Source organism: Rhinolophus sinicus, chromosome 1 (genome assembly GCF_057876585.1).
Source record: "Rhinolophus sinicus isolate RSI-liver-muscle chromosome 1, RSI-T2T, whole genome shotgun sequence".
Lineage (NCBI taxonomy): Eukaryota > Metazoa > Chordata > Mammalia > Chiroptera > Rhinolophidae > Rhinolophus > Rhinolophus sinicus.
The window spans coordinates 130,170,593-130,189,429 of record NC_142501.1 but is presented as its reverse complement, the minus strand read 5'-3'; the positions used below and the strand labels follow the sequence as shown (position 1 = coordinate 130,189,429).

At 38.8% G+C, this 18,837-nt stretch overlaps 1 protein-coding gene and 1 long non-coding RNA gene across 16 annotated transcripts in view; one reads left to right on the top strand and one right to left on the bottom strand.

Annotated features, from left to right (window-relative positions):
* The window catches only part of ZEB1 (zinc finger E-box binding homeobox 1), a 201,222-nt gene extending 184,355 nt beyond the window's left edge, over window positions 1–16,867 (bottom strand). For 4 of the 13 annotated variants that reach the window (XM_074324711.2, XM_074324715.2, XM_074324712.2 and 1 more), the window contains exon 1: window positions 16,765–16,867. In XM_074324711.2, coding sequence (XP_074180812.1) covers window positions 16,765–16,822 — 58 coding nt within the window. In that variant the 5' untranslated portion in view covers window positions 16,823–16,867. Of the gene's footprint in view, window positions 1–14,237; window positions 14,457–14,557; window positions 14,875–15,744; window positions 15,887–16,764 lie in introns of those variants that run through there. The other 9 variants (XM_019731499.3, XM_019731500.3, XM_074324717.2 and 6 more) reach the window with 8 other exon arrangements.
* LOC141569987 (uncharacterized) overlaps window positions 16,029–18,837 on the top strand; it is a 112,867-nt gene continuing 110,058 nt past the window's right edge. For all 3 annotated transcript variants that reach the window (XR_016018367.1, XR_012493749.2, XR_012493750.2), the window contains exon 1: window positions 16,029–16,551. This is a non-coding gene — a long non-coding RNA (uncharacterized LOC141569987). The remainder of the gene's footprint in view (window positions 16,552–18,837) is intronic.

Genomic DNA, 18,837 nt, shown 5'->3' with positions numbered 1-18,837 from the left:
TATTCTGTATTTTCTACTTGTCTTCTCTTTTCTATGTTTTTCTTCTCCTTCCTTTTTTTTTTTTTTTTTTTTTTAGATTGAGTATTTCTTTTCATTCTATTTCCCGTCCTATTAGTTTGGAAGATATACACATTTCTAATTTTTATTCCTTATTTCAGAATTTTTAACATGAATACATAACTTACCAAAGTCTACAGCTAATCAATAATTTAACCCTCCTCCCAAGTTGTATACAGTTTGTCTATACCTACCCATATTTACCATTTCCTGCGTTCTTTATCCTTCTTACATCTCAGACCTTGAGATGCAGACCTTCCATCTGCAACCACTTACCTAATCTGTGAGACTGTGGTGATTAGAAACTCAGAGAACAATAATGGTGGAAGTATGACCACTACAGTTACCTGACTGACTGCTGACTCAACCAAATACAATAAGGACAGGCGGCAATCCCCAGGCTTTATACAACCCAGATAAACATAAATAAGATAGGGATTAGTGTAGCCATCAAACCTTAAAATAGTTAAAACCTTGCTTACTTCCCCACATGCTTAATATATCACCAAAGAATAGACTGTTAAAGTCTGCCTTACTGCCCTAAACCACTTTGGAAGTCAGTAGAGTAAAACTCCATACTCATCTGTTATGAAAAAATGAGGGTGCTCCCCACCAAAAGAGTCCGCTTGATATGGTAAAAATTAAAATTATATAGCATTTTATAACAATTAAGTTTTATTACTGTCACACATGGCACCTAAGGCAAGTTAAGCATAAAAATAAATAACAGTACAGTGGCCAAGACATGGAAACAACCAAAGTGTGTTTCGATAGATGACTGGATAAAGAAGATGTGGTATATATACACAATGGAATACTACTCTGCCATTAAGAAAAGATGAAATAATGCCATTTGCAACAACATGGATGGATCTTCAGATTATTATGCTAAGCGAAGTAAGTCAGACAGAAAGTCAAGAACCATGACTTCACTGATATGTGGGATATAAAACTGAAAGCAACAAAGGAACAAGACAAAGAAATAAAAACTCATAGACACAGACAATAATAGTTCAGTGATTACCACAGGGTAAGGGCAGGGCGGTGGGATAGCAAAAGAGGGTGAAGGTGGTCAAATGTATGGTGATGGAAGGAGAACTGACTCTGGGTGGGAACACAATGTGATATATAAATGATGTATTACAGAATTGTACACTTGAAACCTACGTAATTTTACTAGCCATTGTCACCCCAATAAATTTTTTTAAAAAGTTAAAATGAGTACTAGTAAAATGAGGTTAAGTTTTAAATTTTTGACGAAAAATGTATAGTATAGAACATGGAGCACAAAACCCCCTTAGTTAACATAAATTAAGTTACATGTAGAATATTTAGAAACCTGATATATAGATAAGACTATTGTTTACACAAGAATTATTAACGTACTGTGTTTCCCCGAAAATAAGACTGGATCTTATACCGTATAAGACTGGGTCTTATATTAATTTTTGCTCCAAAAGACGCATTAGGGTGTATTTTCAGGGGGTATCTTATTTTTTCATGTACAACAATCTACATTTATTCAAATACAGTCATGTCATCTTCTTCTGGAACATCGTCATAACGTACTAAATGCATCTGTCTGACTGATGATCTTAACTGGGGCTTATTTTCAGGTAGGTCTTATTTTAGGGGAAACACGGTAGTGGTTAAAACACGATAACGTGTTTTCCTCAGCACTTAGTTTTTGTTTTGTTTTTAAGGCACTGGTTTTAATGTATCTTGTAGCAAAAAAAAATGATTTTTTTTGTTCAACAAGGCAAACATATACCAGGCCTACAGCTATTTTGAATGAGAAACATTCAGGTAAGTAAAGTTTTATTTTATTTGGAATTAGCAAGTTTTGTAGATGCCCAGTTATTTTAATGTAGACAATGAAATAGCCAGCTCACTCAATAGCCTCATTTATCATAGGCAAGCAAGCACTGGGATCATGCTATCCAAAAGAATTGCAAGGATCACCAAACTGTACTTTAAAAAATATCTATGGTAGAGAACTAATATCAAAGTACCTACCTTATAACAGGTTTGAAACTCCACACAGGACCATTAAAAAGTGCCAGAAACAATCTAGAAAACTATCTAGTAATATTCAACACTGGATTTTACACCTTTGGATTACCATAACTAATGGCAGTAAAACCATCTTATTCCTTAAAACTCTAAGTCTACAGCACTTTTGTATGGGTTGTGATTTATTGATTTGGAAAGAAAAAAGAAATAAAAATACACAATTCCTCACAAGAGTGCCGAGCTCAGAAGTGCAAAGCCAACTGGGTGCACAGATTTCAGTATCCAACTCTAACCAAGGCCACCCTACTAAAGTAAGCCTTTTATATTGATACTGATGATAATGGTAGAAGCGATAGTGGTGACAGTGATGGTGGTGGCAGCACCATTTTCGAGCAAATACTGTATCAATCTACTAGCATTATAGTATATACAAGCAAAAACTCAGGAAAACAGGACAAAGAAGCGTTTACTTTTATAGTTTCTCCCACTTTTAGTAAAGCAAGCACATATATTCTTTAAATTTGAATCATTTAATACATAAGGAAGATGAAATGGTGAATTACATAATCATGTCACTCCCTGCTGCAAGACCTTTGGGACTCCCCCACCACTTCCAAGATAAATCCAATCATGGCAATATAAAACTTTTCTCTCCATTTGCTTCCTATCTATTACAATTCTCCAGCCTCATCTCTAGTCATTCCTCCATTCACCTCTAGAGTTCAACCTAATGTGACTTGTATGTCCCACAATGTGTGTGCGCGCGCTCGCCGTACTTTTACACATACTATTCCCGTTTGGAATGTTATTTTCCACATTTTACTAAGATAACCCACACACATCCTTTAAGACTTGTCCATCCCCTCTATGTTTGTGGAGCAGAGTATCACATTAATTACCGAACTATATTCTAAAGATTTGTTTTCCTATTTTTGTTCCCTGTACACTGTAAACTCTTTAGGGCAAAATACTACATCTTTTACCTTCAGAGTCTCATTGCCTAGCTCACCGTAATCCTCCATATTCATTCTACAGATGAACAAACGTAGGGCCAAATAGCCTGAATTATTTTCCTAATTTCATAGGCCAATTAATGGCAGATTTGATATCAGAATCTAAAACTTCTATCTCCCAGTTCAATGCTCTTTCTATAAATGCACCTAAGGATGCCAGATCAGAAGGAATTATGAATATCTAGAATGTTCAAGCCAGAAACAGAGCTAAATGGAGTATAAAAAAACTGAGTGCTTTAAAAGCAAAAAATAAGGTACAAATTACCATAGTTTGCCGTGTATAACGTTCTCCTGTGTATAATGCGCACCCATGTTTTTGGCCCAAGCTTTCAGGGGGAAAATATCTTCCATTTTAATTTTTCAATTCAAATTTGTATTTTTTTTAATTTAGGTACTCTTTTGTGCTATAAAGGAATTTTATTTATTTTTTAACATATTATGGTACAAGAAATTTTATGTAACAAATAATTACAAAACACAAGAACAGATACAAGATATCAGAAATGTTATGTACTGGTAACAAATTTACGATATTTACCAATCATAAAGGCCAAGAACTCTTTGTGGTTTTAAGTTTGTGGTAAGTTTAACAAACCCAATTATTGTATTCTAGCATATCATTTTGTATATGGATATTGTTATTGATTCCTAGAGTTACACTTTTAACTCATAAGGATAAATTAAAGAATTTAAAACATTTATATGGATAATGGAATTAGTACTACTCTCTGTATAATGCACATTCTTGTTTTTTTCTCACAAATTTGGGCAAGAGTGAGAATTATATACGACAAAATAACGGTAGTTATAATGAAAAATCAAGCAATAGAAATAGGTGATAAAAAGGAATAGAAAAGTCATATGGAAAAATACTATTTTAAAAATAAGAATTAAATGGGAGTTAGTCCAGTGACATACATGTTTTTCTAGGGCATGAAAAACAGAAGTATGAATAAGTAAATAAATGTAACTGTAATTAACCTAAGTAACAAAACATTTTTTCTTTAGCCACAACAAAATGAGAGGTAAAGTATGTAGCTAAAAATCAAGATCAAATATTTATACCAAGGTAACTGGCATAATAATAATTAATGCCAAGGTAAGAGTAGCTTTATTTGATGTATAAGTTACCATTTTAATGGGAAAAAAAGTTAAAGGAAATACTATTCTAATTTAAATGAAAAATCACCAGTCTAAGAATGGACTGAAAAACCTCTCAATTTCCAATGAAAAATAATTTATAACCCACTCAGATGTATATACTTTTAAATATTTATTAAACACAAGAAAACAAAGCCTAAGTACGTTACCAAGTCTTTCAAGTTACCTTGGGACAGAGGGGAACAGGGCAGTGACATTTTTAATTATTCCTTCAACAAGCACTAAACGCCCACCATGCATCAGAGGCGCTGAGAAGCAACGAAGAGCAGTGGCTGAGAGCACAGATTCTAAAGTCAGACTAAATGGATTCAAATCTCTGTCCTACTCCTTATTAGCTGTGTGACCTTGGGTACATTAATCTCTCTTTGCTGTTTTCCTCATCTGTAAAAGGGGTCTAAAAATAGTGATGGGATTACTGTGAGAATCAAATGAGCTGATAAACGTAATGCACCCCGAGCAGCGCCCGGCACACAGTAATAGTACAAACGCAATAGGTGCCGCGTGTGCCGTTACAACTACGACTCCCGCCTACTGGCATGCCAGCACGAGTAAGGCCGTCTCCATGCTAAAGGAAACCACAGGCAAGGAAGATGACATACGAACAAACCATGGTACAGTAGAGTCAGTACAATAAGTATGAAAGACAGATTGACAGGTATAACAGAAGATAACTAACTTTCCATGACAAATGGAAAAGGGATTAGAGAAAACATTTTGGAAGAAGTACCTGAGAGGAATTCCTGTTCACCTTTCAAAATACACCAGAAAACATGGGGTAGTGAAAAAGGAAGTATATTTCAGGTACAGGGGACAAAAGTATATTCAAAGACATGGAGGAAAAAGCTTATAGATACAGGGATCTATGGGTCATAGGTAGCAGGGAGGTGGGCAGCAGATAGAAAGAAGCAGTATCAATAGAAAGGATCATAAATCAGGGCCTGTGTGTCATGTTAAGGATCTTAGTTTTATCCAGTGAGTTAATAAGAACCAGGGAAGGGATTTAATTGGGAGAATGACTGAATCAGACTTTTTTTTTTTTTTACAAAGATAATTTTGGCAGCAACCAGCATGACAGAGAAGAGTGGAGAGAAACAATAGGCTAATGTAAGAGTTTGGGTGAAAAAGGAGGATCCTAAAGCAACAGAAATAGAACTGGAGAGAGAAAGACTTGATTTGAGAGCTATTCTGGAGGCAGAAAATGACCGATTTGATTATCAGGTTATGAGAGGAAAGGTTAACCCTAGGTTTTAACTTGGAAGCGTAAACATTGGCAGTGGCACCAACAAGACAGTGAATGCAGAAGGAAAGCAAGCCTAAGTGGGAGATAAAAGGAATTCAACTTTGGACAAGTCAAGTTTGAGAATCCTGTGGGATATATAAGTGGAGACAACTGTACACATATATTTCCAGCTCAGTCTAGTTCTGGGCAAGAGATAAAGATTTTGAAAACACCAGCACAGCTAAAACTAAGAGCGTGGGGTTGGGTCAGACTTCTAGGTAGGGCACATCCAGTGAGAAGAGAAGCAGCCCGGGGTAATCCCGAAGAGGAAGCTCTGAGAAAGAATGGGAAGCGATGAGAAAACAAGAGTAATAATATGGAAGCTGAGGAAGCAAAACTTTCCAGCAGAGTCAACAATATCAAATGCAGGGAAGTAAAATAAGATAAAGATGGAGAAAGGTTCATGGTTCTTGGAGGTAACTGGAGATCTTTACACTGCAGCTTCAGCAGAACAGCAGGGAACCTGTATGCAAGGAATTTAGAGATGGCTGCGTACATTTTCATGTCAAAAAATAAAATCATGTCCCTTAATCAACTCAATATAAATGGTAGATTTAAATAAATTCCCCACGTAAAAATAAAAGCTAGGGAATGTGAAAAAGAGTTAGTATAGTGCTAAACTCATTGAAACCATACAGGAAATTAGAGACCGTGAAGATAACACTCACATTCTGCTTAACTATGGCCATTTTCTTTGGGCATCTTTCCCTGAAACTTTAGCCTTACTGAAGTATGTCTCCATGAATTACAAATGTGTCAAGGACATGAGAATTTTTGAAAACACTTACAGAGCACAACACAATTGCTCTCAACTTAAAAATGTATAAAACCAGAAAAGCAGGATTTGTGTTCCTCTACTATCTTTATCTTTGGTTCATAGTTGAGTCCTGAAAAATACATTTTTTAAAATTTAAATAGAAATTCTCATATTGAATTTTGATGAGTAAAGACCAAGTTTTTGTCTCTTGCAAACTACTCAAGGCTACTTCAGGCAGGCTTGTAGATGAAGATCAAAACAGGATATAGACAAAAATTAACCTGAAATGGATCATAGAACTAAATGTTAAAACTATACATTTCTTAAAAAAATATAGAAGTACATCTTCTTGGAGTGGGCAAAGATTTCTTAGAACACAAAAAGCACACAGCCTAAAAGAATTAAATTATAAATTGGACTTCATCAAAATTTACAACTTTGGCACTACAATGATAACATTAAGAAAATTAAAAGATGAGCCACAGAAAGGGATAAAAATATTTCAAAAAGCTACATCCAACAAAGAATATATAAAGAACTCATTACTCAGTAATAAAGACAAGCAATCCAATTAAAAGCAGACACATGATTGCAACAGTTCACAAAAGAAAATATACAAATGGCCCTTAAGTACATCGAAAGATACTCAAACATCATTATCAGTAAAATCCAAATTAAAGTAAAAAAGATACTAACACACATCTACTGGAGTAGCTGAAATTAAAAATATGGACAAATGTTTGCAAGGATTGTGGCAACTAGAACTTTACATACATCGGTAGTAGAAATATAAAATGTTACATGCACTTTAGAAATCAGTTTGGCAGTTTCTTATAAAGTTAAACATGCACTTACCATATGACCCAGCAATTCTATTTCTGGGTATTTATCCAAAAGAAATATAAGCATATACGCAAAAATTTGTATGTGAATATTCACAGAAGTTTTATTCTATGACAAAGAGTCAGAAACCCAAATAGTAAGTCCACTGTAGGTGAATGGATAAAGAAATTGTGATATATTCATGCAACGGAATACTCCTCAGCAATACAAAAAGAATGCACTATTGCTACATGCAGTAACGTGGACGAATCTCAAAAACATTACTCTGTGCAGACGAAAGAGTACACACTGTATGCTTCTGTTTGTATGAAACTCTAGAAACAGCAAACCTAACCTCTAGTGGTGAAAACCAGATTACTGGCTGCTTGGGCCAGAGGTGGGGAGGACTGACTGAGACGAGGTACCAGGGACTTTGGGGGCGAATGGGAACGTTCTGTATCTTGACTGTGGTGGTGTTTACACAGGTGTACGTCAAAACTTATCAAAATGTACATGCATAATGGTGTATATTTGCACCTCAATAAAGTTTATTAAAACACACACACACACCCCAAACAGGGCATGACTTTAACTGTTGTCTTAGGATTTCCTTGATCTATATCATAAGAGCATAGTAAGACAAGCATCTTCTTAAATATATTCCAAACCAAGTGAGTGTATGAAAAGCTATGGATGCCACACTCCTGAGGCTTTTCAAATAGAGAATATAAAGTTTAGTTTCCTTGGACTTGGCTTCTTCATACAACAGAGTAACACCGGACATTATCTTTCAAGTCCATGCCAATATTTTACATAACAGTAAATGGTGAGGTCTTTCCCAATATAATGCCCCTAAAGAGAGTCCAAAGCAGCCTTCCTCAAGCTGAAAGATGTGTCACAAATAGCATTAATATGAGGCTTCAGTGTACATTACTATTCTATTACTGATTTAACAAACAGCCTTATCATTTGGCCTAGAACAACTAAGCAATGTTTGAGGTCAAAGCTGCAGAAACAATGAACAGATTTTGCAACATCATCTTATTAGATGGCTGTTTGAGCTAATATTGGGCAAGAGGATAAGAAATTAAATGTCAATTGATACAAAATATATTTAAAACAAATAACAGTCTAATAATGTAAGCAAAAATTTTAAACAAACATTTATTGAATACTTGAAACATGTATTAGGCACAGTGCTTCATATGTCTCATTTAACCTTCCCAACTCTGAGATTATCATCCCTGTATTACATATGGGGAAATTCAAGCACAGGGAGACTAAGTAACTTGGGCAAGGTGACTCAGCTAGTAAATTACAGGATCAACCCAAACTCTTGACCACTATGTTTGTTCCTCTTAAGAAAGAAATGCCATATTGAAAAGGTGAACCCCAGATGCATTAAAGACCTAAATATGAAAAGTAAAACTACAAAACTATTAGAATATCTTTGCAATTTATGGATTAGGATGGAGTTCTTACTACCCACAAAGTCAAAATTTGACAGATTTAAATACATTAAAATTAAGGATGCCTGTACCATAGTCAAATCAACAGATGACTGACACGCTAGGAAGTAAAACCACCAAGGGATTAGTCTCTCAAATAAACAGAGAATTCTGGGAAATGAGTAAGAAGTGGAAACCTAACTAAAAAGAAGGGCAAAGGATATGAAGAGGCCAGACATGGAAAGGGTAACTCAAATGGTATAGCAAGGAAATGAAGAAAAGATCCCTCTCCACGGCAAAAAGAGAAACATATATGAAAGCAACAATGCTATTTTAGTTAACTGTCAAAATGTGAGAAAATTAGAATTTTTATAGATTGTTGGTAAGGGTAAAAATTGGTGTAGCCATTTTAGAAACAATCTGGCAGAATTTAGTGATACTAAACATAAGACTAACCTATAAGCTAATAATACCACACCTGGATTTATGTCTCCAGAGAAACTCTTCCACAGATGTTAGCAACATGTAGAAAGACATTTATTACAGAACTATTTGTATCTAAGAGCTGGAGTCAACCTGGACATCCATCATTAGGGGAACTGACAAGTAACTTATGCTAGAGGCAAACCATGAAATACTGCACAGTTAGATTCAATGAACTACAAGTACATGCAACAACATGAACAGATCGAAAACATGCTGAGGGAAGAAAGTATAGAGCAAAACAGCAGTTACATAGAGGCAAAACACACAAAGAACTACATAATTTTACTAGAACAGAGGCAAGTACATATATAAACACACATTAGATTGGGTACAAGTAAGAGTTGGGAAGGACAGAATAAATGGCAGTTGAGGCTGAGAATGAAGAGGAAAAATTAAAATCCAAATAATGAGAGTATACCTCTAAGTAACAGTAAACTAATTCCCTGCATCTGAAGTGCTTTAAGTAGTATAGTCACATTAACTATTACATTTACAGATTTATGTAAATGGATTAGAAATCCCTTTTTCTGAGATGATTGATGATTGAACATTCTACACAATACATTTTCGTTTTAACTATGATAAATTTGAAAATTCATGGTGTCTAGTTTTTGCTTGTTACCATCACAGATACATATGCTCCAAATGGTCTAATAAAAGGAATACTGAGCTATGAACTTGAAAAGCGGTAACCTAGTCTTAATCTAACTAGTAACAGGAACTTGGCAAAAACCTTTTACCTTTTTGAATCTGTTTACTTATCTGCTCAAATGGATTTGGATGATTCTACAAAATTCCTCCAGTCCAAAATTATTTCATTTGTTTTCTTAGTTAATATTAATTCATACGAAATTATTCTCTCTCCTCCAATTATTCCCCGTCCATGACCCTCTCAAAAGTAAAAAACAACCGTATCAGGAGATTTAGAAAAATTATGTAGCAATAGGAGTGAACAGCAACTTAGATTTTTAGGGTAGAAAGGAGAAAACATTGAAGAGATACTGTGATTTTCACAACCATTTCAAGTACCGTGTTGCCCCGAAAATAAGACTGCGTCTTATATTAATTTTTGCTCCAAAAGACGCCATTAGGGCTTATGTTCAGGGATGCCATCCTGAAAAATCATGCTAGGGCTTACTTTCCAGTTAGGTTTTATTTTGGGGGAAACACCGTATCCAAGGCAGAGCAAGGCTAACTCGAGCCCAGGTTCAGACAACCTACTCCTTAAAGGATTTCACCGTATGCTATTCCACGTCACTATTAATGCCTCTCAAGACACGTGCTAAAGGATCTTACCTAGTTTCTACTTGAAGACTGTACCTTTCAGCTTATCTGTATCAATTTTGAGATTAAAAAATAATCTCTAAATATCTCTCCCATATTAAAAAAAATCTAAGATTCCGAGAGAATGATGATTTTTTTAAATCAACAATCTAGTCACATTCAGCATTTAACAAAAAAAACAAACATTCAATTAGAGCTGTGGATTAAATGGATATAAAGACCTTAAGAAAATTATGACATATTATTGTAGGTTGGTGAACATGAATTAAATAACAGAACATGTATTAAATAACAGAACGATGACTGAAGAGACAAGTGAGAAAAAAATAACTTCTTAGATGATGAAAACTCAAGAATCTAACAACATACAGCTATAATACAAGTATAGTCTTGAATTCGGCTTTTTCCCCCTTCCCTTTCGGAATCTGTCAATTTACCTACACCTAAATGATATACTCCAAAATATGTTTCAACAAAATTAATGAAGTGAGTTCTAAATAGTTTTTCTCTGGAAACAATCTTAAGACAAATTTTAGTTATCAGAGCATTTTTGCTATTTAAGTAGTATGGTATATTGCCATTTTCAAGTCTCCCAGTTTCAGGTTAACAAGCAGTAAAACCACCTCCATCAAGATTAAAATCTAGCCATTGCTCACACCATAATCAAAATTTTTATTTGGTAAGCTGATGTCCTAAGAATGCTCCCTTTAGGAATACAGTTCTTAAAACACTGCTCCATTCAAAGGAAAATATAATTTCCTGCATCAATGCCTGTATGATAATAGATCAGCTATGCTTTTAACTTGGGTTGCTAAAAAACTTTTTCTACTAGGTATATACCCATTTATTTTCTATGTTTAACTTAAATCTAGTCTAATGATTACTTAGCAGGTAATATGTATAACATGAGCCTTTTAAAAGTCCATTTCATTATATTTCTTAATCGGGGTACTTTTCTAATTTAAATTTTAAAAATTTTCTTTCAACAATGAGCTTTTATTTTAGCTTATGTCTCTATTATTAACAGAAATGAATATGTATTTCCTCATAAATTAGTGATTAAGCCACAAAGATTACGAAACTTTTTTCAATCCTAAATACTATTTATATAATTTCATCAAGTCCTCTAATATCTCATTACACTTTTGCACACTAATACGTATCTTGTTCCAACATCTGCACCATTTTTATATCCTCTACTGCAATTCAATGCAGGTAGTTAAGAGTAGCTAACAATATAATTCCACATGATATTGCATCTATGTTTACATCTGGCTCTAATCACATGCTTAAAGGTGATTTATACAGCAAAACTCAAAAAAGGGGGAAAAATAAAAACACAACTATGAGAAATAATTGTGCTATTATTTTTTAAATATTCCCAATTTGGTAGAACTTTCTCACCACATGCTTCAAAGAGACTAAAATTGCAAACATAGGGTACGGCATTTCAAAAATACTGGATACTAGAGAAAGAAAAAAAGTACTAACCAATTTCATATGCTCTTTATATGAGGGTCACCTTAACAAGTGATTGATCCTTTCAATTGATAAGATACTTTAAGTTTTGCTCCATGCTACAATTATGAATGTCATGGTGTTTGTAGTAAAGCTTCCCAGTTCATAAAAAAAGTAAATGAATCACACCTAGTCACTACTGAGCTCTAGGAATTAGGAGACTACCAAATTATGTATCAGGAAATTATGTATCAAGAAATATGTATCAGGAAACGTAAAACTATCCTTACACACACACACACACACACACACACACACACACACACACAAAGACCCATGATGTACTACAATGAGAAATTCACACAGGCTTACCTGAAAATTCACGTAATTCTACCTAATTCAGGATCAGTGGTATTACTATTGCATTATAGTACTGGTATTGGCACATCTATAGAAACACCATTAAAAATAATTAGGGAAATAAATACTTCTAATATTTGATCAATGAAAGGCTCCCAAAAGTTTACAGTTATATTAACTTAATTATTTAAGGACACAAACCAAAAAGATATAACTAAATTCATTAAGTCTTGTGCAACTATTTATATGTATAAGCTATAATATCAATTTACATATTTGTTGAAAAGGATTCTTTTAATACAAGCAGACAATCATTAACAAATAGAGACTTATTCACTGCATTTAAAACCTCTAAACCAACTTACATTCCTTAATTTACAATTGATAAATTTAAAATGTATATACTACCTGATTCTGATTCTTAAATAGAAGGGGAAGAAAAAGATATAATCTAAAAATCACTAACATTTGAGTGACTGCCAGTTAACACCTTCATTAGTAGTTGTCTGCCAACATGTGCATAGTTTAAGTCTACACAGTGACGGGAAAATAATTACACACTATAACCAATCAATTAATTGCAATTTTTCTTACCATATTTACCCATTTACATCTTTTGACCTCTAAAATTATCTTTTTTGAGGCTTCTTACTATGAATAAAAAAGGTTAAAAAATATAGTAAATATGCAAAATAAATATGGGCCAACTATTACATGTTCTTCTCCAAACCTAACAACATAAAACAAAAGATTTTTTTTAAAGGCAGTAATACAACTTGTCTCAAGCAAGACTAAATTGATAGCAAACTGAATTTCAAGATTTAAAAAGCTCAAATTTATAAAAATGTTCACATTAAAACATTCCTACCTCTTTCCAGTCCTAGCAGAGTAGAACATGCTTATGCCGAATTTATCCAGGGCCAGTTGAAATACAGTAAGACTCAGAATTACACCATAGGTCCCAATCAATACAGAGGTCCCAATCAACAGGAGATAAACAGACTTATGGTACCACTACACCAATAATCATTTTTGTTAGCATCCTCTACTGGTGGTTTCCAAAGACAGCAAGTGAAAATGGTGCAAATGACAGAAAGATATGTACCTGCTATTCCATGTAAAGTGAATTAATCATCATGTGGTCATTAGTAGCTAGACTACATTTCTCCAAAATGCATATAAACACACATACATACATACAAAAACCACACAGAGAATAGAAGTGGAAAATGAGAAAACAGATTTTTAAAATACAATAAAGCATTACATCATAAATGGTTAAAAATCGATTTAAGCAATTCTAATGCCACTCTTTTATAGATGATTAACATCATTATCATAAAGTTCCTATACAAGGTTTGATGCTTTGGCCACACCTTGCTCAATTGGTTTACCCCTGTCAAGTTACATTACTTGATTCTCCAATTAATATCCTACTCTGCAAATATAGTCCAGAAAGGAAATTAAAATATTTTACTGGAGGCTTAGCAGTTAAATCTGCATACCTTACTTATTTTAAAATGAACAAAAAAATTATATATAAATAATAGCATAAAGTATCTCCATGACTACCTGCCACCGTATACATTTATTTCTTCATTAAAAAAGATTTGAGAGTTCACATTTTTCCAAGCAATTCTCTCTAATAAACAACTGCAACTCAAATATGATTGCGTTGCTAAGAAATATTAACCAGCACCTACCCTGAGGTTTCATAACACAATGGCATATATAACTTCATTTTTAATTTGCAAATTATAAGGCTTAATCAAATAGCACGGCAGTAATCATCAGCAATGGATGAAATGCATTTGAGAACAAAAAGAAATACAAAGACAGAGCCAAAAGTGACGAAAATGGAAGATACCTGTAGTAGTATAGTGCTATCTTAAACACCTTTTGTTTTCTCAGAGTAATGCATACTGCAGACAAGACATTTTGCGCTAAGCAGCCCCAAATCTGTTTTTCTAATATTAAAAACAAAGGAAAAACACTGACAGTAAGCGTGGTAAATAAATCCCTCCCTGGAGAATGAAAGCAGCAGACAGGAGGGGGCTGACATACATACAGGAGAAAACTAAACACCATCTTTTTTCTACCTGCACAAGTTGCCATTTGCTGCAGCGACCGAGAACCTCTTTTTCCTGTTGATTTCAAGTACCTTTCAGGATAGCTTTTTTCCCCCTTAAGTCATCTGTTGATATGCCTTATGGGTGTAATATTCACATCACAGGATCTTTAGGAGAAAAATCCATTCTTTCCTGCTCAGGTAAACATGTTTACAGCAGCTGCACAGACGCTGGGTGGTTCAGACTCACATGTCACACACATGTCGTCAGCAACAAGAAAAGCCCCTTTCTATGGCGATGAACATTTTAAATAAGGTAAAAAGCGAACAACCCTTTCCGAACCAACTTACCTTTCATAAAGCCACATCAGCACCAGCGGCAACAGCTCAATACAGAACACACAGTATTTGACGCTAAAACAGGAAATTAAAATTGCAATAGCCTATGCTCTGCTCCTTACTGTAACAAGTCCTCTCTCACAATGAAGGTACAAAATATTAGTTATCGATCATAATTGTTTGATGCTTTTAAATGCAAATATTTGAATAACTACAATCATTCGTGGAAGCAGTGATTTTAATGTTGGCTCAAATATATTAAAATGTTTACGATTGGAAAGAAACATCTTGAAACAGCTTAAAACCTTCGTATCTGTTTCTAGACAGGAAATCCCACACAAAATCTAAAATTGCCAGGAAAGGTTACAAAACCTCGCGTTTCGCATCCCAGAGGGGAGGGAGAAAGGGAGCCCTGGCGCGGGGGAGGGGGCGGGGGGATCGCGAGAGTTTTTACTTAAACACGTATTTCCTCATTTTCTGGAAGATACAGTGATTCCATTATAGGCGCATTTATTTCCCTACTCTTAAAAACTCGTTTTAAAAATAACGCAAGAACCCAGACAAGCCCCTCGGTCCAAATGTACGTGTAATTCCTTATATAGCCTGGGCCGCAGCCGGCGGCAGAGCCGTTGCCGCCCATTATTATACAAACAGGTACCCGGCCGGCGGGCGGGGGCCTCTCCCCGCGCTCCTGCCGCCCCCGGGCGGACAAGTCTTGCCCCTCTCGCCACAGGAACTGTCCAGACAATAACAATCAGCAGACATTTCGCTGCTGAACAGGAGGGAGAGAAAGCACAGAATCGCCCCTGAGATAAGCAAAAATACAATCAACTTACAACGTCTCTCCAAACTGGAAAAGGCGAATGTGCAACAACAACCACATGTTCGGGTCTCTCTCGCAATCTCTCTCTCTCTCTTTCTGTCTCTCTGTCTCTGTCTTTATTTATTTAAAGCTCTCACGCCAGGCCGAGGGGTGTGTATTTCCCCGGCACATCAGCACAGATCAATAAACACTGCAGCTGCAGAGCGAGCAGCCGACCCGCACGTCCGTCAGTTCGCCCTCCCCCTCCCCCACTCCCCTTCCACCCGAGATCGCGAGCGCCATCCAAGCTCCATTATCCGGCTTCAGCGCTCCGAGCGTCCGGCTCAGGTAACAACTTCCCCAAAAACCGAAAGAGAAAAGAGAGAGGCGTACGCACACAGCCCCATCCCAGCGCGGAGAAGGAGTCTTCCCCGGGGAGGGAGCTCTGTCTGTGGTGCTTTCCTGTCTCTAACCAGGTAACAACTCCACAAACACACCCGCTGCCCGGCTCGCCGCCATCCACAGATCGCCCCCAGCAGCAAGTAGGCGCCCGCTGCTGCCCCGCCGTCCCTGCCGCCCCACCAGCGCCCCACAGGACGTGGACCTCACTCGCAGGGCTCGCCGCGGCGGCCCAGGGCGCGGTGGCCGGGGCGCGGGGGAGGAGGGGCACTTAGGGACCCGCGCCTCCGCCGCTAATCCCCACTCCGCGAGCGCGCCGGCCGGTCACAACTTTACAGCAGCGGGCTGAGCCCCGTCCGCCCGCGGCGCGCCCCGCCGGCCCCCGCGCACACGCGCGCACGGACGACACGCAGCCGGGCCACCGCGTCCCATCGCCCGCCGCGCGCCCGCAGCCGACCCACCCTGCCCGAGCCGCGGGGCCCAAGCGACGGCGCGGGCTGGGGCCGCGACGCGCGGAAGCCACTTTGCACGGCCAGCGCCGGCACAAGTTAGTTCCCGGCTCCCGGGGGCCTCGGCGCTGAGGGAGAATACGGCGGAGGGGGCTGAGGAGGAGGGGGAGCGGGGAGGCGCGAGGGGCAGAAGAGTGGGGAAAAGTGAGAAAAGAAGCAACAGCCTCTCCACCCGGGACCAGAAAAGTGGCCGCCGCGTCCCGACCGCTCGCCCTGCGCCGGGGATGCGGCGGCGCCGGCTAACGGTCCAGGGAGGCGGCAGGGGCGGCAGGAGCCGCTAGGCGGAGAGAGACCAGGTAAGAGACATAACGGTTCAGGGAGAGCGAGCGGCCGCGGCGCGGCTCCGGCAGCGGAGGGGGGCAGAGAGCACTACTTTCTACTTTCCCACTCCACTTTGCCAGTCCCTGCCCCGGCCGCCCCCAGCCCGGCTCGCCCCCCTCACCCCCGGGGCGCCCCGGCTGCCCGGCTCCCCCTGACTCCGCCGCTCCCCGGTCCCCTCCGCCACTCACCGTTATTGCGCCGCGGGTTCGCCTGCTTTCTGCGCTTACACCTGGGGCCATCCGCCATGATCCTCTCGCTTGTGTCTAAATGCTCGAGTCACCTCCTCCCCCTCCCTCCCTCCTCCCCCCCACCCCTCCGCCTCCACCCCTCCCCCCTCCCCACCGCACCTGGTTTACGACACTCGCGGCTTTACGACATCACCTTCCTTACACCTAGAGCCGCTCGCTCTACGGCCGGAACCTTGTTGCTAGGGAGAGGACGGTTTGCGGCAACACTGGAAACAGCTGTGTTTGAATTGAGGGGCGAGGGAAAAGTTTCCCTCAGGTGTCTTGGGATGGGGGAGGGAGACATTGGGAAACTGGGGGGACCTGGTCAGACGGGCGACAGGCTGTCACAGTGAGAAAGGTAAAGGAGGAGGTTCCGCGGCGTTCTGCCTCTGAACTGGCCACACCCGCCGCGAATGCTTGGGGCTCGTACGGGTCTGACTGATTCTAGTCGGGACCTTGTGTCTGTCCTCAGAGTAACCGGAACAACCTGTCTCCCCCTTCCTCAAGGTTAGGCTCCGCTCCCACGCAGCGTTCGTCCGCTCTGCGCACCCCGGGGCTCCGCAGAGGGTCGTGCCCCGGACTCCCCCGGGAGTTCCCCGGGTTAGGAGTAGGGCAGGTTCGGGAACGGTGAAGGACTGTTTTGGGAAGCTCAGCCTCTGACCGCGAGGACGCACGGCTTCACGAGAGAGGCTACCTGACCCCCGCCCCGCCGTTCTGACTCCCTTCCATTACATGCATGGTTTTTCCCCTCAGGGAACTGGGATGGGAAGTGACTTGAATTAGATAGAACTTCAGCTGGACCGAAAGAGAGGCTAGAAGTTCCGCTTGCAAGCCACCTCGGCGGTGAAGCAAAATGAGTAATACCCACACTGCCCCTGTCTCACTTCCTCATCCACAGCAGACTCACCTGTCACCTCCGCCTGCCCCCCGCCCAGCCTCCCTGCCCTGAGCGTTCCTCTGGGCTTTCCCCGTAGAGTAGTCCCACGAGATCTCGGGCGTCAAGATTCAAAGTTAAGGTATTAACAGGCCATGACTTACCATCTAAATGGGCAGTTATCCGTATATAGGACGTTAAGGCAATAAGCATGGCTAACGAATGCGGTCTTCGAGACTGACAGATTGCTGATCTTATCTCAAGTCCCTGACTTTGTATAAATTTGGGGGATGTCTAAAAGGCCGTATAGATAACACCGCAAATACCAAGGAAGTCAAGTCTTAAGTAGTCAGTAGGATTTAGCTTTCCACTTCTTCCCCCACCTCCCTTTCAAATGAGGAAAAGCCTTTGGGACCAATTTTATGAAATAAATGAGCTGAGCTGTATTTCAAATAATATAGTTATAAATTAACAATATACGAATTATTGGTAGAGAAATTGAGAAAACTGAAACATGACTTGTAGAGTGCTAGAAATAAAGTTGCCCAGCACAGTGCTCACACTGTAGGTGCTCCATAAATGTATGCCTGTAATTTTTGTCGTACCTATGGCAAGATTCTTTATTATGTTAAAATAATCTTTTAAACACCCTCCAGAATTTTAGAAGATTCATTAATAATCTCTTCAAACCTTTCAACTGAAATTTACAGCTGAAGTCTGGTAATTTAATATTAGAAAGTTTAATCCTGAACATGAGTATAGATGAAAATTTTCTCGCTCACATTTTCTTTGGGACTTTGAGAAGTGAATACATTATTTATTGGTGCATGAAATGTCACTGTAAATATTCTTTGCTATATATTATGTCTATATATCTACTCTCATCCTCAGTGCCCAAACTACTCATTATTCTTAATGATCATTTAAGTACAGGCAGTTCTCTCTTTCCTCAATTCTATCTTAACTGAACTTGGGCATGTTAGAACCAGAAGGGTGTCCACGCTTTGCTTTATTCAAGTGGTAAGTTTCCTACCTTTTTATAACTGTAATGTTCTTCATTTGCCTTCTGAATCAGGTTATAGAATTTGTCCTTTGCCAACACCACCCCCTCCCCAATAAACACAACTTTTTTACAGTTACCCTAATTTCCAGTAAAAGAA